Below are 24,265 nucleotides of genomic sequence, written 5' to 3'. Positions count from 1 at the left end.
TATATGGTGTAGCCTGAGTGAGATGGAACACTCTTTTGTTGTTTAGCTAGAGTAATTTATAATAAAATTTAGAAAATAGTTATAGAAATCATTATCCTAAAAACTGACCTTCTGCTTTCATGACATTTTGTTTATATTCTGCAAGATAATGGTCTAGAATGGATTTATATTTGTCAGTCCTATAGTAATACAGAATAAAAATTAGGATATATTTTTTGAATATATGTTTTAAGATCTTGGGGAATTTTAACAAGATAACCATGGGAAAAATGATCCTTGAAGTTAGAACCTAAAAAGGTTTGCAGTAGCCTTGAGAAAATGTAATTCTGCATGGTCTGATGTTTACTAGATTTTTGCATGTATGATTACTCTAAGTGAATCCAGCCACTCTGGTGACAATTCCACCAAATTCTGGGCTCAGTGATGACACCAATCCTTCAGCTGGCTTAATAGGTGCTCTAAGTGAAGGTAACTTGAGGGGCCCACACAAGAAGCAGAAGCAGTAGAATGCTGTTCTCTGCCACTGCTGGCTCCACAACTGGGAGGCTTTTGGTTTTGTGTTGCTGATGTAAAGCAAGAGTTCAAGAATTTGCCACATGATGGCACTAGAAAAAGAAGAGGAAACAATTCCTGGGGCAGCGGCATGGCAGGCTGCACAGCTGTCAGCAGCACAGATTTGGCTGCACAGTGATGCACAAATGGCGACAGCCTGTGCAGTTAAGGATGGCATCCGTGGTTCCCACAAAAGACTCCTGTCCTGACCGCAGTATCCATAATGTTTTGTAATCTTCATTTCAGATTTGTCATTCAGACTGACCAGACCACAGTCCTCCCTTCCTTTTGTTTACTCTTTTTAGTGATATGTGTACAGATTTCCCAGGGCTCTTGCTTCCCCCAAGTCTGTAGACTGCTGAGATGGGAAACTTCTCACGGCATGGCCCCTGATGCTTTTTGTTTTTGCCTCCCTGTTTGCACAGAGGATAAGTACAGCGAGTGGGGACGGCCGGCATTACTGCTACCCACACTTCACATGTGCAGTGGACACAGAAAACATCCGCAGAGTGTTCAACGACTGCCGAGACATCATCCAGAGGATGCACCTCCGCCAGTATGAACTCTTGTGAGGGGGATCACCGTGGAACCTGTGGTTTTAAATTCTTTGCTCCTTACTCTCTCTCTTGATACTACCCCACACAGGGTGGAAGAATATACTATAGAAAAGTCAGTCTCTTCACTTTGTTTACTTTTAATTGTTTAACCTTAAAGCTGATTTGAAGCAAGTTTGGGTTATTTTCCCTTCATGCTTTTTGGGACTATTTTTGTGCTTTATTTTGACATGCCACTTCTTCGTCATTCCACTAAGCCCTTTGGCTACCTCTGTTCCCTTAGGTTTTTGTTTTTTTAAAACTGAACGTGACCTGCTAAATTTTTTCCAGTGGGTTAACCTCAGTTCAGACCGGTATGTCATCTGGATGACACTGAAGTCATACCTATCCCTCTGTGTGGGTTTCCTTTTTAACATGACATTGAAGAGTACTTGATGGGTGAAAAAAAGATTAATGCACTTTGTATCAGGTTATTAAATACTGTTGAGGAAGTAGACACACAATGTAGCAGCACCACAATATTTATTACTCTGTCACAGTTTTTAGCATTTCTGAGTTGCAGGTCAACTGATAAAGTGACCTCCTCTTTTAAGCCGTTACTGGCACAGGAAGTAGAGTAGATAATGAGAGGAACGGTGAAGACAAAGCAATTTTTCTGGGGTTTTGGAGCTAAGTGTCTCTGCACACCTCAGGCATTTGAATTACAGCTACTTTTCAGCCTGTTGCATCTAGGCAGAAGATTTACCACCCTCACTTATGTTATTTGTGCTGTCCACAAATGATCCTTTTAGTTCCGATCATTCTTGGACAACAGTCCTCTCCCTATATATATTTTTTTGTTTTACTGCTGGTTTATTATATTGTACAGACTGTAAAATGTAATATTATTTTGTACAACTTTATTGAAGAAAAATACTTGTAGAAGATCTTTGTGCCTTGATTATGGCTGTACCTGTAAAATGAGCTAAGATGTAAGTATGTTTTTGATTGCGCTGTACAGCTTGATGTCAACCTTACCTGCAGCAGTGACTGGAGGTAAGAACTTTATCTGTAGAGTTTAGGGGTTTTTTTCTGGTTTATATGAAAATGCTCTTTAGTATAAAAATTATAAATTATGCAAATTAACCACTTACCTTTCCAAGTAAGGTATTACAGTCACCGGATGTTGCAGCAAACATGCCTTTCTCTTTTGAAGTCTCAGCTTTAAAACATTGGAATTCATTCAAGTGTCCAAATTGCAACCTGGTGTTGTTTTAATGGGAAACAAGGATTTATTTTCTTTTTCTTTCTTATTTCTTTTTTTTTTTTTTTTTTTTGTCCTTTATATTTAGAAAATATGTTTGGTAATTCTTTGGTCATTCATAGAACTTCACAATTGCACAGACCGATTGTGAATGTGTAAAGCACCATTATATAGAGCTCTTCAATCTTTGTACCAACAGCGGCTTTCATTGTGCAAGTAAATAGCAAGAAAGAAGATAAGAAAAAAAAAAAAGGTGTATAAACCCTTGTGTCTGGCCTAAGAGAATTACAAGATGACATTTTTATTTCTCTTTTAATAAAGAGACACATTAGAAAATTATTTTATTTTAAATATTGTAGAATCAAAATGTGTGAATATTTCTCAAACTTGAATAATTTATGCAAATGACATTCTCAAAACAAGTTGTGGTACAGTACAATATATAAAAAGCAAGAATTGCTGTAGCAATAAGGCATGTCCTTTTTAGTAACTATAACACTGCTTTATATTTTATACATAGGTGTTTTATGTCTGTGACTATATACTTTTCCTGTGTCCAAGATAACCTGTACAAATGTCTAAAATTACAGTTGCAATAACAGAAACCTAGAGAAGTGTTAGACTACATTACTTTATAGAATGTTTTACCACACTTCGGACCATTCCCCCCACTTCATTTTAAATTTAGGGAGAGATGAAGAGCTAACACAGTCCCCACACTGGCATATAAATCAGCAGGTTTTATTAACTTTTTACTGTATTGTTATTAGTTATAAACCCCAATCAGTCATCTTTTTAAAATCAGACTACAGTCCAATTGAGAACTTGTTTCCAGTTGAATATAAAACAATCCAATTTTAGATACTATAATATGACTATTTTCTCTTCCCAGAAATCTCTATGTTCAGTTTACTCGTATTTCCCAAAAAGTGAAAGGCTGGGTGGAATAAACTAACAGAATTCTCTTATTTGTCATGCCAAAGAAAGTAATAGAATGAATAACAAAAGATAGTATTTTTTTGTTTTTAAGCTAGCCCCAGCCCAGGAGTTCAGGTTAGAGCTCCCAGCCTCTGCAGGAACATCAGCAGGAAAACTGGTCCTGGTGTGAAGTAGTCCCTCTTGTTTTTTCTGGGATGGGTGGGGAGCAGCAGTAGGCTTGTCCCACCTGCCCCCACACACTGGAGACACTGAGCTCAGATTTGTCTTTGTGGCACAGCTGGTGGCCTCTGCCTCCCCACAGAGGAGCTGGAGTTCAAAATGTGACACTACACTAAAGTCAACGGAACTTGTGGAATGTAAAATAAGGTGCATTCCTATCCCTGGCTGTAGACTGAGGGCTGAGGCATAGGATAATGTTACTGCAGCTGTATTTGACCTTCCTTCTTGCAGGAGATCAGCAACTGGAGGGCCCCTCACCACAGACCTCTGGGATGCAACAGGGCCCTCTTTTTTAAGCTCATCATAGCACATCTTTTTGAAAGCAGCAGCTTGAGGTGTCACCCTAATTTTTTTTTAAAGCAGTTTTCAAGTGTGCATCAGCAAACTGGATCCTCGAGCTTTTCTTACCCGTGTTGTCTGGTAGATGGATAACTGCAACTCATAGCTAACAATTTACTGTGTCAGGAACCAGAAGATTTCTTGTCCCAAACCACAGTCCCTTACACACAACACTAAAAAGTTTATGGAAATCTGCATCTCTCAGTGCTGATGCATCCAGATTCTGCCTGACCCTAACAAACACAAGTATGACATTTGAAGGGCCATGCAGCAATAAAACAGAGAAACATTTCCAGTTTGCAAGATTCAGCCTCCACCAGGGTAAGACACAAGTGCAGACAAGTGATGAGGCTATAGGATTTACATAATGTACAGTTACACTTTTAATATACATATTTGATACAAAAATTATAGCAGGAAAAGGACTCATTTGATTGTCGAATACAGTATTTTTGTACAGCATGAAACGTTCATTTCAGTTAATTATTTATCCTGTAGTAGTCATATCAGCTGTATAGGACTTCTATGGTATGTGTAAATGCAACCTGCCTTCAGACTAGCAATCAAATTAGGTCATTTGCTGGCATGAATATAGTCTGATGTTTGACTGTTCTCAGCTTTGGTATTTCAGTGACTGAATGCAGATGTCTGGCTCTTCATACTGCTTTATGCTTACTGATTAAACGCTGAGCAAAATAAAACGGTGGAGTGAGAAGCTGAACATGAGCTAGTACCAGGATCACAAGCAGAGCACCTGCTGCACAGTAGATAGTGAAGACTCTGCTCTCAAATGGAAGGAAGCATTTTTGGAGGGAGAAGTCAGTTGGTGTTATGCTGCCCTGGAAAAGAAATGAAGACTGTCACTTTGCTGTGTTACAGTGGGTTCTGAATCAGGAGTGAACACTACAGCTGTCAGATCTCCAATTTCTAAATCCCTATGTTGGGTGGCAAGGGTTGGGGCCAGTTTCCTAGTACCAGTGCCTTCTCCGGGGGGCTGAAGAGTCCATACCTTGTGGTGCTGGGCACTAACTGGAATATTCACCAGGACAACACTAGCCCAGAGGCCAATCTTCCCATCTAGCATAAAGAGCTGGGCTCCTCATCTGATTTGCCTTCAAGAGAAGCCTAACTTTAGCTGCTGCAAATCCACCTGGAAGGAGCCTTTCCAGGCTAAAGTTAGGTTTTGTGAATGTGCCCCTTCCTTCCCCAAGCCCCCCTCCTTACCCAGCACATGCTGCAAAAACACATGTTGGCTAATCCAAATTAGGAATAGGAACTTGAGCAACAAAGAACTTTGTTGGGTTTTGGCTTTACTTTGCAGTTTAAATTAAATTTTACAGCAGATTGAGGCTGAGAGTTCAAACAGTAGTGAAGAGGATGCCACTTTAATTAGCCAACCTCTTGTTTTGCAGTGAAGATGTGCTGTCTGGCGTGTGCAGAGTGTGTGTGCAGTTTGAAGGCAGCTACTCTCAGGACTATGAAATAAACAGAACTACTTTCAACAACAAATATTAACAGTTGCATAAAATGAATTTAAACATTTGGGGTTACCTGTGTATTAAGCAGCCTAAACTCAACAGCAGTAAAACATACATAAAAGATTTCCCTCTCCAAGTCACAGACTCCTCTGTAAACAGATTGTAGGTTTTGCTTCTTACTCCAAGTTTCTAAGAGTTCTGTTTTATTTTTGAACTGGGGAACTAATTGATTTACCTCTAAGGATATACTGAGCACTGGAACTGCCTGCACAAGCATAACCAAGACACTGTATAAAATGTGAACTGGCAATGAGGAGGCTGTGGGCACGTCACAAACACTTTCACTGCATTAATGCACACGTTTGAAAACCATGATCACCGTGCAAAAGGGTTTGAGGTGGATACAGTCTTGTTTTCATAGCTGGTAAATCAGCCAAACCAAACTGGTCTTTCTACTGTTCAGTGCACAATACTGATCATTTTTACAAGTCAATAGTTTACAGTGCACCCTCTTTCTAAGAAAATGTACCCAGATACTAATTAGGTCTTTAGCAGCATTGCTTTGTACCACACAGAACATGTGGCTCCCACAGATGTACTTTATAAAGTGGATGCAGTGTACTGAGTGGGTTGGGTGGGTAGGCAGTTTTTTTTTATTATTTTTCGTTTTTACAGGTAGAATCAGTTTTAAAATATAGCTGACTGCCATGTTGATTTATCTATGAAAGTTATCTGACAAAAATAAAAAAAAAATTAAAACTTACCATGATGAAACTAGGATTGTTTCTATTCCTCCAACTGAATGATGGGACACTGATTTCTGGAATTTTCCCTGCATGCAGCACTTCACAAGCACTATGAGTGTGCCCACTGAGAATCAAACGGGGCTGAAACCACCATAGCAGCTAGAACACAAAATGGTAAAGCACAAAAATTATGTCACAGCTAAAAAGAAATTGAACTTAAAAACTCCTTTTTTTCCTTTGAACATTATGGCAATTCTCATATTCTTACAGAGTGTTTTCTGTAAACTTCTGTTTTCCAGTAAGAAGTCTGTTGGTATTGCAATATCAATCACACCCATTTAGCCCCTGATCCCAAGTACTGGGCTTTTTTTTTTTCATACAGATCAGAACAAAGGGAACAGCATGCTGTGGATATCACAAAGAAAAACTTTGGGTTTAGTAAAGCAATGCTGTTTTCTTGTCTAAGGAGGAATCTTGTAATGACAATCTTTGAGTGAAGACATTTATGCAGAAGGAAAAAAACAATGACCACTGAGTTTTAAGGGAGTACTTTAATTTTTTTTGTAGTTACTAATTCACCAGAAATAATGCTTTCAAAGTGTTGGAAAGCTGTGGCTTCACACCAGGTGTGTCAATAATTTACACAGTACAGAAAGCACGGAATGCTGAAGTGGAGGTAATGGCAGCACTGCAGATTTAAGAGTGCCAAGACTTAGGAGCTGTACCTGGGAAACCTGGCAGGACCAAGGCCAGGATTGGTCAGGATCCTCAGGGGAGCAGCTCTAACAAGCAGCCTCTCCCAGGCCTCATTAGACAGGAGCAGCTGTGCTCTGTTTGTCTCAGCCTTACCACAATTTTTTAACCTATTTATATCTACAGCCTTACCACAATTTTTTAACCTATTTATATCTACAGTCATGTCCCCCTCTCACCCACCCACTGCCACTCAAGTTCCCAAGAAATCAAACCTTTTGTGATGCCTCTTGAGACAGCACATCATACTTCTCTTTAAAGGGGATGTTTTTCTCCTCTGGAGGAGCAGAATCTTCTCCAGTGCATTCAGCATCACTTTTCCGATAGAGAGGATAATGCTGGGAGTAATTAAAAGCAAGGATTGGTTGTTAGTGATCCAGCCTTTCTGCAACAGTAATATATCCACAAAAACAACATGGCAATATGTTGCCTCACCCCACCTCTAACACACCTGTAAAAGGATGGGTTCTGAAGCTGGAAGTTTTTCCACATCACTGCATCTTTTGTTGGAGTGATTTGGTTTCTGTGAACAAAATTAAGCCATAGAAGGGGTGACAGTAATTAAAGAATAGTTAGGCTTTAACGGGTTAGGGAGGGTGGGGTTGTTGGATTTGGTTTTTGTTAAGCAGTTCAGCTCAGATATACTACCCACTGTATGAACTCCTAAGTGTTTTACTGTGGACTGGTGAAACTCCCCATTCTGTACATGCTGTAAATACATTTCTGACTGTGATGCCTTAAGCTTTAGCTTTTGTATTTTTCAGATTCTGTGCTGCTTTAGTGTGTACTTTTGAGCTTCATCAACGGCAGAAAGCAGCAGTAGCAGCAGGATCTCTGCACCAACAAGGCAAAGGAGTTTGAGGGCAGCCCAAGGGAGATAGAGTCTGGCAGTTTTTCCACTGGGAGCTGGTTTCCTGATTGACTGCCAGCCCAGTCAGTCATGCTGCCTACTGTGCATCCTGTCAGCCTATGAAAAAGGGAAGAGGAAGGAAATACAAGAAGCAATTTGATATGATGAAAAAATACAATTAAAACACTACTAGGGTACAAGGAAAGGATTGCAGTAGAATAAGGAATCTAAAAGAACATGCTTGAAGGGTATAAAACAGAATAATATCCATAAATATAAATGCAAGATTATGTATCTGGAGTCAAAGGGAGGGTTACAGAACTGCCATTGCTGGGAACAGAGGAAATGACACTCTGTTGGCAGCACTGACAAGGAAGTTGACACCATTGGTGCTAAGCAACACTGTTAATAGTTAAGTAAACATGGTTGAGAGGGATATGAGGGGAGAAAGACTGGCTAACAAGTTGTGAATCGGAAGCAGATTTTTTTCAGGACAGTCCGGTTGTATCCTGGCTGTGCTACAGTATCAGCATTCCCATTGTGGCAGAGGAGTCTCTGGTTGTAATCAGATCTTTAATAATCTCTTACCTGCTGGGAGCAATTCAGTTTGTGAGAAAGTGCCACAAGTTTTGCCTCTGAGGTACGGCAGACAGCACAGCCATCACCCTCCATGGCTACACTGTTCACTAGGACAAAGCTGGAAAATACCAGGGGGTGGGGAAAGAGAAGTGGGGAGGACAGGAAGGCATTTGTTGTTCATGCACACGTGTGGGACAAACTTCATTTTATAAAATGCAAGTGTTCCTGAGTTAGACATAGCTCAACAAAGCAGCAGAATGTAACAGCTCCTGAAATCAGGTGTTGCAAATCCTCCTCTGAGTATCTGTACCACAGCCTGGTTGGCTCCTTTATGCAGTTGCTGATTAGGCTGCACAATGTAGCTTATGCTTCATGCTTACACTAAAGATTTTTTTATATTTTAATAGATACTTAAGTTGTAGTCTAGTGGAATGTTAGAAGTTCATCGCTAAATAAATTCTGAGGGGAAGGAGAACTTGCTTCTCTCCCCACACAGTTTAGACCTCAGAGACAGCATTTGAGACACTGAATTTCTTCAGAACAACTGAAAAGCTGAACAGCACTGCATTTGGGTGACTCCCCTGAACAAGCTTAGTTTTGTACTTTGCAGTCTCTGACACATAAAACAGGATTTTATTCTTAATAGAAGGTTTCCCTGTAGATTTCAAATAAACTTAAGTTCTGCCACAAGATTCATACCCATTTAGTCACACATTCAGCTTGAGATACATCCCCAGTTCAATTCAGTCTGTTTAAAAAACAAAAATATGCTGAATGCTTCACTTAAGAGATACTAGTCAATAGTAAAACAAAAATTAATTCTCTTTTAGCAAATTAAGCTGCTTTTATACCATAGATTTGTTGTAAAATAGTTTATAATTTCAGAATATTTATTTTAGGCATATTAATAGTGCAGCTCAGTGCAGTTAATGGATACCAGACATGCCATCTGCAACTGCATAGGAGAATTCTACTGTGCTGTTTTATCAAAGGAGACATGGAGATGTTCTATAAGAATTATTTTTTAAACAGCTGAAATACATATCTTGAGGACCCCACATCTGCATGACAAGCAACAGCTTTATACTGAGCATTCCTGAAGCTCATAAATCTTCCTAAAATAGACACAACTATTTCCAGACCTGTTCAGAATTTTTAATTAAACCTTTATGTTTTCTTAATTAAGGGAACCAGTGTGAACCTGTAGGTTTTGAATCTCATATTTCCACGAGTGAGTAGAACCCAAGGGCACAGGTGCCAAACACAGAGTGGCAATGGGCCTTCCCTTCCTGAATCTGAGGCTTCAAGACCTTTCCACAAACCCAGCAGTGCCTTCCCTCTTCAGGTTCCTGCATGGTCTGGAGGTACCAGAGCACCCAGCAGCCAAGTGCAGCCACGGGGACGCAGCTGTGAGAACGAATGCACCGAGGTCTGCTCCAAGCCAAAACCAGCTCGAGCATCACAACCCCACCTTGTGGAACAACTGCAGACACACAACTGCTGTGTTCCCCAATTCCTCAAACAAGGGTTAAGCTCTGCAGACTGAAGAAGTTATTAAAATTAATGGAACTCCTGATTTGTAAACACAGAGGGGGTTGGTTCACGTTTCTTTATCCTGCTATGTTTACAGCCATGGCTCATTAACAGCTGCAAGGAAGTATAAAGGCACACCAGAGAAATGGATTCTGACTCCACAGTACTTTTCCATTTAAAAGGGAATTGTAAAAGGAAATTGTTACACTTTACACAGCAGCAAGGGTCAGACGAGCCCAGGCACGTTCCACCTGGTAATATTGGCATCATATTCCAATATCTAAGTTCAGCTTCCTGTCCATATCAAAGTACAGGTTTGTACAAAGTGTTTGGGGTTTAACACATCATAATGTAGGTGATTTAAAAAAAGGCCCTAAGTGAAGAATTCCCATACTATTTCATTAGAAAAAAATTAAATATACTCACTTTATTCCTTTCCGAGTTATCAGCTTTCCTGAAGTAAAGTTGAAAACCTTTTCAAATCGATTTACCTTGTAAGGAGTCATTCTGTGTCACAGAGCAAAAATAACTGAGGTAAGAAATTGCCATTGGAACTCAGCTGACCCAGTTGCTTTACAGTTTGCTGACCATTCATGCAGCTTGCTGCTCCAATTTCCAGCTCACACAATCACTCAGGAAACTCACAGGGATGCTCTGACACCTCTTGTGTCCTCCAGCCCCTCCCACCAGTGCAAGCACCAGCACAGTGAGGACACTTACACTCTCCTGTGCTAAAGGGAGTGCAAATATGCTAAGGTGCCCTCCTAAGGAGGAGGCCCAATACAAGGAAAAGCAGCTTCAAGGATTCCATGTCAGTGCAGAAGGATCAGCTCTGAACAACCCTCATATGGTCAGAGAAGCATAAACCTGTTCTGTGCACAGGCCTTACTCTAAATTACAACCCTTTCTAATCTGATTGTGATCAAAACGTTTCTGTATAAGCACAAAACAGGTGCCTCAGACCCAGCACAGTTACTGTGGGCAGGCTGGCACTTCATTCTTGGCACCTGTGTGCTCCTGGCACCAACAGACTCACTCGTAATGAAATCCGATGTCATGATTGCCAGCAATGGCCACCAGCTCCGTAAAAACGGAATGCCTGAACATCTTCTGGAACCTCCTGACATCATCTGCCCAGGCCTGCAGGAGAACAACAGAAGAAGAAATCGGTGCTGTTGCACAGCATCACAGGTTTTGTGGTAGCTTTGCAAGGCAAGGTTTTGGTACTGGAGGGGTTGCAGGGGTGGATTCTGTGGGAGCATCCCCTGTGTCCCACAGAGCCAATGCAGCCAGCTCCAAGATGGACCCACCACTATCCCAAGGCTGACAGTGCCGCTGGGATTACAGAATTAGGGAGGGGGCAAGAAAGGAAACTCTGCAACTGCAGCCAGAGAGAGGAGTGAGAATTTGTGAGAGGAAGAGCCCTGCAGACACCAAGGTCAGTAAAGGAGGCAGGTCTGTTTGTACTTTCTCTCCCCTCTCCAGCTGAGGAGGGAAGTGACAGGGCAGCCTTGTTGGGCATGGGCATCCAGCCAGGGTAAGCCCATCACAAGCCTATAACACAGAAGCACAAACTCGGATGTTTACATTTTGTATGTTTTATAGGAGGCACAAAACTGTCAAGGTACTTCCAAAAAATGAAGGAGAATCACAACATTTCAACTCCTATGTGAAAAGCTAGAAACTTCTACCAACAGGACAACTGAAGCTGTATTAAACAAAGCTTTGCATACCTAATCTGCTTCCATTTCCTTCAAGAAATCCTCATTTTTTGAAACGAGACAGGTGATGATGCCATACCTGAGGTGAGCTCCATTTTCCTTCATCAAAAACATCTCCCAGAATAAAAACAATATCTGGCTGCAGTAACCATAAGGCAGTTTGGAAAGATCTCTCCATTTGCCATTCCCTGAAAGGAAAACACAGAACCAGTTATCACTGCCTTACTTCTGGATCCTTAGCTCTGAATACAGAGACACAGCCTGGTGATAGGAATGGGAAACTGGCTCTTACACACTGAAATATGAAAATATATTATGAAATCCAAATTAAATACTTAGAAAGAAGGTGTAAGGACAGTAGGTGGGTAATTCCACCATGAATCAGGACCAAGACATGCAAGAAGTAATACCAGCTTATTAATTTTTTTCATTACAATTCTAATGAAGTGTTGTTTAATAGAACAGTGAATTATTGTCCCATTAGCTACTACTAAAAACTCTAAAACTGGCTAGAGATTATTAAAAAAATTAATAATTACCTTCTTAGCTTATCCAGCCAATGTCCTTTGATTTCACCAAGTAGGTGTGTATCAGCTAAAATGATGGCCTTTAGGACTGAAGTTTCTTTTTCAGCCATGTGAGCTCCACCTTTCATATTTGGCCATCGGCATTGAAATATCACCACATAGTAAATTAAAAATTCACAAAATATTAACACTGAGCTGACAAAGCACAAAAGTTTCAGCAGAAAACAGAGCCTCCTCTTCAGAGGGAGATTCTTCACAGCAGTTGAGCTAGAACTCAGCATTGCAGTACCAGCATAAGACAATGGCTCAAGTTCTCCTCTCAGATGAAAACAGCTTGGGATACTCAAAGGATCACTTTGGGCTTTTTGTCAGCACAAAATCCCTGTGGAGAAAATACAAAATAAAATATTCATTGAGTCTGCATTCCCTATGGGAAGCTACCGTGCAAGCCCTACAGTGTTAGCTTCTTGTCACCCTGAAAGGCTTGGGAATGTGTAATTGACCTAAGGAATGAAGTTCTCCTCCAGGCACACAGAGGCCAGCTGAGCACAGAACTGCACTCGCTCCCACCAGCACCAAGGAAAGCAGATCACAGCCAGCCAGCATCTTGGTGCATGATGCTTTTTTAAGAACTTCACAGTGAAAACACTATGAATGTGGGTCAAATGTGGGTAAAGAGCTTAGGTTGAACAGCAGCTGCAACAAAGAAAAAAAAAAACAATCTGTTAGGATCCATATAGAATCACTGAGGTTGGAAAAGAACCCCAAGACTGAGTCCAAGCCTTAACCCAGCACTGCCAAGTCCACCACTAAACCATGTCCCTAGCTGCCACATCCATACATCTTTTAAATACCTGCAGGGACTGTGGCTCCTCCACTTCCCTGGGCAGCCTGTTCCAATAGAGAACAACCCTTCCAGTGAAGAAATTTTTCCTAGTATCCAATCTAAACCTCCACTGGCAAACTTGTGGCCACTTCCTCTTGTCCCATCACTTATTTGGGAGAAGAGACCAACGCCCCCCTGGCTACAGCCTAATTTCAAGAAGTTGGAGAAAGCAATAAAGTCTCCCCTCAGCCTCCTTTTCTCGGGGCTAAACAACTCCCAGAGGACATCTTCTGGCACAAGAAACAAAAACAGCAGAACATGGCTACACCCAATCAATTGCATTATCACCTTTAATATGGTTCATTGTAATCTCCAAGAACCCAGGGCAATTCACTATCCCAGAACAAGTTTACAGGATGTTTCCAGGAACAGAGGCACATATAAACAGGTAATTAACTAATGCTGCTTCATTTCTGACAAGGGGAAAACAAGAAACATTTAAGCCTCAGAAAAACCAAACTTCACTGCAGCTGTAGAGAAACAGTTAATGAGCCCAAATTGGTGAGGTAACTCACTGTATTTACTGTTTTCTGCTGCCTTGGATACCTTGTACCTAAACAGGGAATTTACTCCTTTTGAAACTCGAGTATTTTTTTCTGTTTGTTCCAAGGCCCTTGGCAGGAACATTTTTTCAGGATAAGTGCCCACAAGAAAGGGCCCAGCTGAGAGTACAGAGGCACCAGCCCTCACTCTCCAATGAAATCCCTCAGTTTCCAGCTCCAGCCTCTCAGGGTCTCAGTCTGAAGAGCACTGCAGGTCTGAAAGCCTCGCTCCTTAAAGGTAAACTCTGCAGCATGGTCACAGTGAAGGGACTCCAGGGGACCTATAGAGATGCTGCTTCACAGGCTTAGGAAGAACTTCCAGAGAAATCCACAAAATGTGATCCCCCACCCAACAACAGGCTTGCCATTACAGCACACGTGGGCTGCAGCACAAAAGGACCCTGAAGCAAGGAAACACGATGCATAATATTATCCTGTGTCTGGAGATGGTTCTCTTGAGACCATGGAGTTTGGCAATCAAAACATCAAAACTTTACTGTAGGAGTCCCCCACACAGAGTTTGTGTCATCACTAAGGAAAATAAGGAACACTTCTAGCACATTCCTGCATAGTCACTGGGTAGAAACTATAATTGCAGCTTTATGGAAGATTATTTAGTAAGGTAATTTCAGTGCTTAAAATACAATTTTAAATAATAACCATGTTATGTGCTCAGTCTTTGTAAGTATTAGGTTGACTGATAAACTCTTCAACAGGTTAAGGTCATCTTTTCCTTGAGAGCTAGAAAAAGTTTCAAATGGCACAGTACTGTCCCAGTAAAAACTGAGGTGTGACTAATGATGACAGTAGGTTTCTGGGAAAAACACAATCCCACAGAAAGCTCAAGCTCCTTGTAAGTGACCTTCAGCTTCAGACATGAAGTTTCATTCTATTTGACAGATAACTCTGAAGTTGTTAAGAAACAATTTTGGTTTCTAAAATAAATAAAAATCCTAATTTAGGACTAATATCCAGGATGTAAGCAATTACTCAACACAGTATTCAGTGATTAGCAGACCAAGTTTGAATTAGTTAAATCCAACTACAGGTGTGAATATTTGGTACCTTTGAAAATTTATATGCCACATATCAGGAAAACTGGGACAAAATTACAAATCCACACAAAATTGTTGTGGATTGTTTCTAAAATCTTGGCCTCAGTTGCATGCAGAACACAGAACAAAGTTGAATTTCTTCACTATCCTATGAACTAGCCCATTTGATTTATGTCTTATGGAAAGTGAATACTGACACATGACTATTATATTATTTTTCCAGCCAAAACCCTTATTTGATAATAGCCACTTATTTTCAAACACAAGCTTCCTGTATCAGCACTACAAAGTACTTATTTGAGACAAAGAACCATTAGCCTGCACCATGAAACATTTCTAATATGCATTATCAAACAGTAGCATGACTAACATTTAATTGCATGGAATTCAGTTCTACCTAAACTTGCTTTAGCAGGAAAAAGCCACTGGCCAAATGTCACAATTCCACAATATGTGGAACTACACATATAGACTGATTGATCTGTTTAATAGTCATCTTGCCTGCATTTTAACTAGCAAACAAAATAACAACACCTTGCTTGTACATCTCACAAGGAGGAAAGATCAAAGCAGAGGCATCTGCTAACTGGCACAGCAACAAGGACAAAAAGACAGTCAAATTCTTATCCACAGAATGTTATTATCCACAAATTTATATGGCTTTATCCTGCAAAGTAGGAAGTAGTGGTTATTTGGAAGTAGACTTTGGTAGTCCGAGACAGTCTCCTCTTCCAACAAAAACAGCATAAATTTGAACAGAAAATGCCAGTAGGTAATTTAACTTACATTAGCCATAAAATAAATCCAGTAAATGAATAAATAAATAAACAAATGAAAGTCACAGCTTCAAGAGCAAACTGATACCTTCAAGTTAAAAAAAAAAAAAAAAATACCCACACCAACAAACCAAACCTGCAATCAGTAGAATATGAAAATATCCTCAAGGCAGAACTGCCATTTTCAAAAGTCTCAGGCAGCAACAGCACAATCAGCGCCCCCGAGCCGGTCCCTTCCACACACGTTCCTCCTCCCGCTGATTGTCACTGGCTGGCAGTCGTGCCGCAGATGTGGAGCTGGCCAGAGGTGCCCCATCTGCACCCCACACCGCCAGCCTTCCTGACAGTGAAAGGAAAAGCGGAAAGGGAAATAAAAAAAAGAAAAAAAAAAAAAACGAACCCAACCTCATAGAAAGTCGGCGATGCAGATCGAGCTGAAAGACAACTTCTACTATTGGCTGAGAGAAATCCCTGCCCACTTTGCTCTGCCACCTGCCAGCCCACGGCGGCTCCCATCCCATATATCCGATCCCATATATCCCATCCCATATATCCCATCCCAGCTGACCCCCGCTGGGGCTGCACAGCCGCTGCCGGGCGCAGTGCCGCTCCCCGCACACGGCTCGTTATTCTCATTAGAGCAGATTCCCCCACCAGAGCCGGGAGACTTTAGTTATGAGGAAAGACTGGAGGATTCCTCACTGTTTCTTGTTCTGTTCGACATTTAAATATCAGCCTGTGGACGACGACAATTACTGAATCATTTAACAAGGGGACCAAAGTGTAAACATGCTGAAAGTGCAACTTTACACCACAACACTGTGGGTAAAAAGACTCCAGTAACTGGCACTGCTTGCTTCTCCAGCATTCACGCTTATTTTACTCATTAGCAAATGTTACAAACATTTTTGCACTGATAATTTTCTGTTATGCATGCTATCCTCCTTATTTTCTTCCATGAGGTTTACTGGCAACACAGATTTGCATTGCTCCTCTTTTGTTTCCCTTTCCCATCTCTTGTTCAGAACATTACCCAGGTTTAATTTACAATGAGCCAAGAACAAAACAAGGGATCTATAGCCAGAGCAGGCACAAGGAGATCTGGAGCTTTACCCTATCACTTGGTGAATATGCAGCTCTGAACACTGCACATGCTTTGAGGCAAGTTTCTTTATTAAATTACAACTGCATAAAACTGTCCTAACAAACCAAGTGGGACACCAGAGTCTTTCAGTCCTAAGGATGAAATCCTAATCCTACTCCTAGTCCTATCCTTCAGGAGTGTCCATGTATTTTTATGAAGCTGAAGAAGATGTATTAAGTCTTTCTACCCTAAGCAGTTTTCACTGCTCTACCACCACAATGTCACAAAGGTAGAGATCTGCACCTTTCAGAAAAACATAGTTCTGCAATGTAACTATGTTAAACTTTTGTGGCATGTCATTACCAACAGGCTGAGATTCGAATCTCCCAAGGTTCTGCAAGCTACACGTGTAACTCGGAGCTGTCTCCTTCCATTCCCTGCTCGCCCTCTCTGAAGCAACACAACATTTCTGCCTCATGGACTGTGACTTTCTGCACTCCCACTTTCCTTTTCAGCTCTTCAAATCAAAAAATCTTGAATCAAAAAAGAGCTTCTGATGAATTATTCCTTTGATGATGCAAAATGCTCTGAATACACTTTCCAATTCTGAACACTAAATCCTTCTTTCATTCACAATTTTTCACTTATTATTGGGATTCAAGAAAAATTCCAAGCAGAGATTTAGCATTTTTCCTTTAAGAAATCCCTCTGTAATAATTTAATGATATAATTAATTTGTTTGCATTAGCATATCCTTAGTGCTGAAATTCACGCAGACTGACAAATCTACACAGACACTTTGATTTTATGTAGCTTACAGAAAAGGATAAATTGGGAAAATCTGAAAAATAAAACAATTCCATTTTATTCCCATACACACCCATAACCAGAATATATTCTGCAAGTGTGAAAGAGATGGGTTTGAAACTTAGTTGAATTTATGCAGATCAGAGTTTATTTAAATATATACACAAACAAACAAAATCTAGGTCACAAAATACAACATTTCCAAGCACTTGTCATAATGAGATCACATTGCTGAATCTATATTATCAAACTATGGTACCACTTAAGCAATGGTAGGTTTAAATGTTGCAGTAATTATAAAAAATATGTAGAAACTCTACCTGACATTAAATTACCCAGTAGTTACAAATGTGCAGTAAAAGGAAGTCCATACATTACACTGATTTGTTTCAAGCACTTTTCATACTCATTGTTGAGTTTCACAGATTCCTGTACAGCATGTTTTAGATCTTCTACCTCTTCAAAAAAATCCTAGAAAAACCCAGAAATATTCACCTTAAACTCTTTTTTCAAAGACATTCTCAGTAAGAGCTAGTCAGGAGTTCAGTTATTCCAAGACACTTTCTGTGATTTTACCAGTGTATGGCTGAGTTATGCAAACACAGCTATGGTGAGACACAGCAATCAACTACAACCTTAGGTAATAATTTAATAATTTCTGCCCTGAACACACAAGCAGAGTTCAAGTTATGTTAGAGGCTGGAACACAGACTAGTAATAGGAAAAATCAGTTTTAAAAAGGAAAAAATATGGATTTACCAGACAGCTACAAAATGACAGTCCAATATGACAAGGGAATAATGTCACATTCTGATTCTTTGTAAGTCAGAAATTGCTGGGAAATAAATGGACAGAAGAATATAATCACCCAAGACTTCAATTCACCAATCCTTGAATGTTTTATCTACCAAAATAACAATGTGTAACCATCTATATTTGACATTCTCCTCCCTATTCTTCCAGCATTTTTAAAGAACAGCTACATACATATGACACACAGCAACTTAAAACTACCTTAAAAAGGGACCACAACCTGAAGTTTATGTATCTCTCTTGCAAGATGAAGCTCTCAGCCACACCTTGTCCCTGATTCCCAAACACAGGGATCTAGAACTCACCCTGGCTTAATGCTCTGCAAGTTACATATCCAATGAACTACCACCCTCTTTTACAGTTACCCCTGCAATTAATACCATAATGTTATTTAGTTTGGGAGAAAGGACTGCAAGGTAAGAAAAGAGATTATTTTTTAAAAAAATCCACAACAACGAAACAAAAAGACTTGAGGAACAAGCAAAAATCAGCTTAAACAATTTGCTGCTGAAAATAAAACCCTATGTCACTACATTAAACTGAGTCTTCTATAGCTGGGTAAGAGCTCAGCATCTTGTTACATAACTTAAAGAATTACCAAATGTTCACACAATTTTTACACCTATAGATCTAACAAAAAATTCAAAGCCTCTGCCCTCCCTAAACTTGGAGTTCTGTCAGAGGCATAACTTTGACATGCTTAAGTTCAAGAGAAAATAGTCTTCCTTAGCTGAGTGGCCCTTCAGGACATGAATGTTTCAAGGGGTCACTCATTTCCATCTCCCTCAGAATGCCATACACTGGTTTCTTTATCTATTCTACTTGATAGCAACATATGTTCAGCCTAAAGAAGTTTCAGCTCAGGCAGAAAAGTTAAGTTTTTCAAAATCACCTACTGTTAAGCTTGTCTTAAAATAAATTACCTTGTCTAATCCAGCTAATTCATTTTTTAGAGCTCTCTTTTCTGCAGACAACTTTCCATTTTCTTTCTTCAGCTTTTTAATCTCCTTCAACAATAGCTCTATATTCAAATGAAAAAATGTAGAGTTCAACCATTACAGTCAACCTCCCCCTCATATGAATCATATTACAGCTAAAGAGCTGCCTACCTTTTGTGATATTAGAAAATTATAGTTCAGCTTCTTAAGTACCTTTTTCATACAGTGATTTATTCTTAAGAACTGGCCCTGCATATCCCTGTGAAGGATATCAGGATCTGCCAGTTGGATAATCTGGATCTGCCAGATTCTTAGATGTGGGATTATTTTACAAATAATTTTACAATCCACAAAACACACATCACATGCTTTGATTATCTTTTTCTGGCTCATGAGAGGGTCACATCAGCCCTTGCTGTTACACATTTCCTGAAAAATATGCCTACATTATATGATCTCATCCATCTCTTTTCTATGCTTTGAAGTGGAAGAGGATCACACCTTAAATTCTGGATTTACTTATGAGAGGAAGAACATACTGAAACCAGCACTGTCCAGGCTTGTCCAATGTTTTAAGGCTAAAACCAGGTTATTCTGTGACCGGTGTCTGAAAACCAAAGCTGGTGCAGCAAACACTATTACTAAGAGATCTGCACAGATACATCTTACTAGAATAAATACCAGCACTAAATACAGCCAGTACTCCCACCTCTGACTACAACAACAGATCCGTTTCAGAAAAAGAGAAAACAGCAAACATTTTATCACAAACAAATGCAAGGAGGAATCCTAGATTATAAAATGCTATTTTTATACAACCAGTTTTCAAAAATGAAAAAAACATTTTAAATACTGTTGGTTGTAGGAGAATAAATAGCCTGGAGTGGCTGTTTCTGGAGAAATAAAATGCATTCTCTCTGCTGGGCATACTGGAAGGAACATCATCAAAATAAACTGTACCATTACCTAAATATCTACTGCAACAGGCTTCCTTCTCTGCAGAAATGTCCTTGTGAGAAGCTACTCCTCCCTCTGGGGTTTGACTTCGTTTTCTAGAAACAGCACTAGTTTTCCAAGAAACCTTTTTACATTCCAGTTGCTCAATTCTTTGCCTCTGCTCTTGAAGATTATGCTCTAGCTCATTAATTTTAATCTGTCAAGAAAATATTTTTTAAATGCATAGAAAAAGCACAGTTCAACTGAATACAAATGGAAACATTTCCCAAATGCAAACCTAGAGCCTTCAATTGCTGATTTAAAAACTACATTCACCCAAAGAGTCCGAAAGGAAAAAAAAGCAAAGCACAGATGAAGAAATTATACTGGTGAGCTGCAATGCTCAGTCCATGCCTGAAGAGGCAATATCCTCTTGAAGCTTCTAGAACTGCTCCTGACCACACAATCCCACCTTCACTCCAGTTATGATGCCAGACTCTTTTTGCACAGCAGGGCCACAGACCTTGCTACCCAAAAGAACACTCTTTGTCTTCATCTGGTTTGCCTTCTGCTGAACTTTTGAGAAAAATCAGCTCATGACACATGCAGGAAAACACCAGGGCTGGTGCAAAAGAGGTCACAAAGTGCATATCCAATTGGAAGGAGGGGTAGGTGGATGAGTAAAGAAAAAACCAAGGGAAGACATCTTTGTGCTACAGACACCCCAATGACAGAGTTCACTTCTAAAGCGAACTACAGGCTACCCCTCCAGTATCCCTGTCATGGGAAACTAAGTACAAAAAGAAAAGCATGGTCTCATTTCACAAATGTAAGAATTACTTTTCAGTCTCCCTAAAAGCTTATGTTTGGCTGTTTGATACCAGCTCCAACAAATTCTACTTACAGTGAGATTTTTAATGGCTTCACTTTGCTCCTTGTTTGTTTTGGTTTCTTTAACATAACGCTTCTGTAGCTCATTATACATCTGAAGCAGTCTAAAACAGAAATGCATAAACTGCTGTGAAACGTGAGAGACAACAAAATGTGGCATCATTTATGGTCAAAGTATTAGAGATGACCCACAGAGACCACTTGGCCGGTAGCTGTGCTGCAGAGACTCCTAATAGAAATATTCAAGATGACAGTGAATGAAATGTGACTGTCAACACAAAAGAAAGAAAGAGAAAGCACCAGAAAATAACAGCAAAGCAAGTTAAAAGAATGGTCTGTATGGATGGCAAAGAACCCTTTTTACTCAGCCAGACTGAGGATCCCATTGTTTTTGTCCAGCACACATGGCCACGCTCTGATTAAACCTCAGTGCAAACCACTCTTTGAGGGAAGACAGCAGCAACAGGAGGCTGGCAGTGACTTTGCAGCATGTCACATACAGCATTCCTCCCCCCATTAGCAAAACAGGAATAGCAAAAGGACACTCCTAAGGGATTTTAAAAAGTTTTTCCAGCACCAATCAAGAACCCGTGATAAGGACACATGAGGCAGCTCCCAGCTCTCTGTGTTGCACAAAACATCTCATTGCTTCCAAGTGTGTGGGTGTGAGGATATGAGTGAATGAAATCTATGTGAAAGTGAGCGGGTAAAATAAATGTCAAATAAACAGATGAGGGTTGTTAGCTTTCCCTCTGATATTATTTTGCATTGTGTTCTGCTGTACTAATTTCCTACCATATTTCATAGCCAACATACACAAGGCCCACAATTCGGCTGATGGACACGAACAAACATTTTCCTTATTTTTTTAGGAATTACAGTAAGAGCTGCCATTCATAATAAGTCATGACTGCACACCACAAGCAGGATGAGCAATACTCTAGCACAGCACAGCTTTGTGCAAGAACATACAAACAAATGCTAGGAAAAAAAGCTAGGTCAGGTTATGTACGTGCAATGTAGCAAAGGCAGGTACAGCACTCAATTCAAAGACTAAGTTGAACTTCTCCTACATGAGCACCTAGCCAGGAACTCAGTTTGAGCCCAGAGCCAGTCACCCAGCCTTCCTGTGTAACTACACAGCTCACAAAGAGAGCCTGGCACACTGTAAACATATTAAAAAAAAAAAAAAAAAAAAAAAGAAAATGGGTCTTGTATCTTGTACAGCCACCTAAAAACACTAAAATCAGGGCACTTGGCCAAAGAACAGCAGAGATCTGTGTAAGATCCACATTTATGTAAGTGGACAAAAAGCAGCCTTTGAAGGGGTGAGCAGCCTAGAATTGTACAATTTAACAATCAAGTCACAGAGGGATGGAGCAATGTTTTACATAGCTTGCCTAGTTGTTAAAATGTTCCAGTATATTTTTTCTTAAAGACAAAATTGCAGCTTTTGCATCAGAAAAGCAATTACAAGAGTTAAATTCTATCACTTATTGGCAAATTACAGTAAGTAGTAGCTCAACTCTAAATAGACTGAAAAGTAGAACTGCCTCTCTAGCTTATTTCAAAACCAGCCTATAAATCTTATATGCACAAAACAGTGAGCAATATAAAATGAGCTGAGAAAGGTTCTATAAAATAGAAGTGAAACCACAAAATTCTAGGTTGAAAAATCTTAAAAAATATCATGTGTGCACATAGACACATGAAGAAGGTTCCTAGCTCATTGACTTTTTCTCAATGAATTACTTGAGAAAGAAATCCAGTTTGCTCTTTGCCTGGTGCTATTTTCAAGGTTAACCCAAGATTTTTTAATTATTTTTAAAATATGAAGGGTTTTCCATTGTTTCAAAGGCTGAAAGCCACTTGCATAACAGCTTTAAAAAAAATCAAGTGACTTGACCATGAATATTTTCTACACTACAGAGAAGAATACTTCTGTGAAGAAGCAGTTTCCAAGAACTCACCTGACACTGTCACTCTCTAGAACCAGATCCTTGCTGTCTCCACCCTTAGGCCACAAATGGGTTTCTGTTTGAACCTGAACACTTAATTGAAACAAACACAACAGCTTCATAAAATCATATTTCACCAATTTCATTTAATTGAACAAAGCAACTGAAAAAGGCCAAGCTACTTTTCAGTTTGATTTTATGGTAGAGGTTTCCAGCAGGATCACAAAACTTGAGCCTTGGAAGATTTTTGTGATCTGGTGTGTAAATCCTGGCAGAATACCCTCCAAACCACTAGCACTACAGTTTTCCAGGTCCTTAGGTCCTAAATCTTTTAAACAGCATGGATGCTGCTCGATTTATCTCTATCTTACTACTTTTTAGTGGAAAAAAGTGTAAAAGCCTTTGTAGTTTGACAGAGCATTACTTTTTGTAATTACATATGAAAACTGTTTCTTTCACTACAATAAATTTTGTACAAGATGCCCCAGATGTCCTTTGATCCTCTACAGACTCCCAGCATTTTTCACCCCACCATCCTGCTCACAGATGGCGCCTCAAAATACACAGAGCAGACAATACCTAGCTCATCTTAAGGACATGCAAACAGAAGTCCTGAAATGCTGCACTTTCAGGAAAAAAAGTGCAAAAAAGAAATATTTGACAATTCTTACTCTCTGCTTGTGCCATGCATTAAGTGCTGCAGATACAGTTGTTGTTGGATCTGACCCAGATTCCTTTCTAGCTCCTTATTTTTTATGTGTAGTTTTTTCACCTTCTTGACTAACTGCTCATTTTCATCAGTGAGCTGAAAAGGAAGAGAATGGAAAAATAAAAAATCAAGGAACACCTTGAAATCAAATCTTAATTAAGCTGATAAAACTTCAAATTAGAACCCTCTTCCAAAAACTTTACTACATTTTTCCTAAACCATAGAAGCATCTAAAAGGAAAATGGCAGGAAAAACAACTGGCTTCAAATTTTATGAACATTTGACTACAACTAAACTCCTTTAACACGTATCTATTAAAGGTGTCTAATGTAACTTCATCATTCATTAACTCATTAAGGAACGTAGGGAACTGGTTTTGCATTTAAAATTAATCACAGAGGGACAAAGCACCCAAGTTATACTCGTAAACTATCAACACCAGCTCTGCAACCAAGCTGGTATTTATTTTTTATTTAACCTCACCAGAAACAAAAAGACAGCGACACTGGCTGAACTTCTTGCATCCATGTCTGCTGGACCTTGCCCAGCAGTATGCAGTCATATATATATAATATTATATAATATTTTATATATTATTATATAATTATAGAGTAATATGAGGCAATATATATCTATATGCATTTTGTAGATATAATTATATCTATATATATTAATGTGTATATAATATATATACATATATATTGTATATAAAATAAACAAAGCTATATATAAGGCAATTTATTATACATACATAATACATATAACTATGTATTTATAGTTATATATATAACATATATAGCTACAGGGTATGCATATATATAGCATTTATATGTGTAT

At 39.5% G+C, this 24,265-nt stretch overlaps 2 protein-coding genes across 7 annotated transcripts in view; one reads left to right on the top strand and one right to left on the bottom strand.

The window, feature by feature from the left end:
* GNAL (G protein subunit alpha L) overlaps positions 1-6,087 on the top strand; it is a 182,678-nt gene extending 176,591 nt beyond the window's left edge. For both annotated transcript variants that reach the window (XM_059489650.1, XM_059489658.1), the window contains exon 12: positions 978-6,087. In XM_059489650.1, the coding sequence (XP_059345633.1) occupies positions 978-1,124 (147 nt within the window). In that variant the 3' untranslated portion in view covers positions 1,125-6,087. The remainder of the gene's footprint in view (positions 1-977) is intronic.
* On the bottom strand, positions 4,206-23,524 carry MPPE1 (metallophosphoesterase 1). 5 transcript variants are annotated; one of them, XM_059489689.1, is made up of 12 exons: positions 23,391-23,524; positions 22,732-22,812; positions 20,775-20,865; positions 12,046-12,415; positions 11,586-11,694; positions 10,822-10,925; positions 10,212-10,292; positions 8,262-8,370; positions 7,275-7,346; positions 7,039-7,161; positions 6,089-6,229; positions 4,206-4,685 (listed from the first exon to the last, which is right to left on the bottom strand). In XM_059489689.1, the coding sequence occupies exons 4-12, from the start codon at positions 12,312-12,314 to the stop codon at positions 4,503-4,505; spliced, it is 1,191 nt and encodes a 396-aa protein (XP_059345672.1). In that variant the 5' UTR covers positions 12,315-12,415; positions 20,775-20,865; positions 22,732-22,812; positions 23,391-23,524; the 3' UTR covers positions 4,206-4,502. The 5 variants fall into 5 exon arrangements, with proteins under 5 accessions (XP_059345672.1, XP_059345680.1, XP_059345663.1 ...); XM_059489697.1 differs by lacking the exons at positions 20,775-20,865; positions 22,732-22,812 and adding an exon at positions 12,537-12,729 and having other exon boundaries at positions 23,391-23,409; XM_059489680.1 differs by lacking the exons at positions 20,775-20,865; positions 22,732-22,812; positions 23,391-23,524 and adding exons at positions 12,537-12,729; positions 15,429-15,763.
* Between the last annotated feature and the right edge of the window lie 741 nt (positions 23,525-24,265).

The sequence above is a fragment of the Ammospiza nelsoni genome, chromosome 1 (assembly GCF_027579445.1).
Source record: "Ammospiza nelsoni isolate bAmmNel1 chromosome 1, bAmmNel1.pri, whole genome shotgun sequence".
Lineage (NCBI taxonomy): Eukaryota > Metazoa > Chordata > Aves > Passeriformes > Passerellidae > Ammospiza > Ammospiza nelsoni.
The sequence above is the reverse complement of the archived record's forward strand: the minus strand, read 5'-3'. Positions and strand labels throughout refer to the sequence as shown.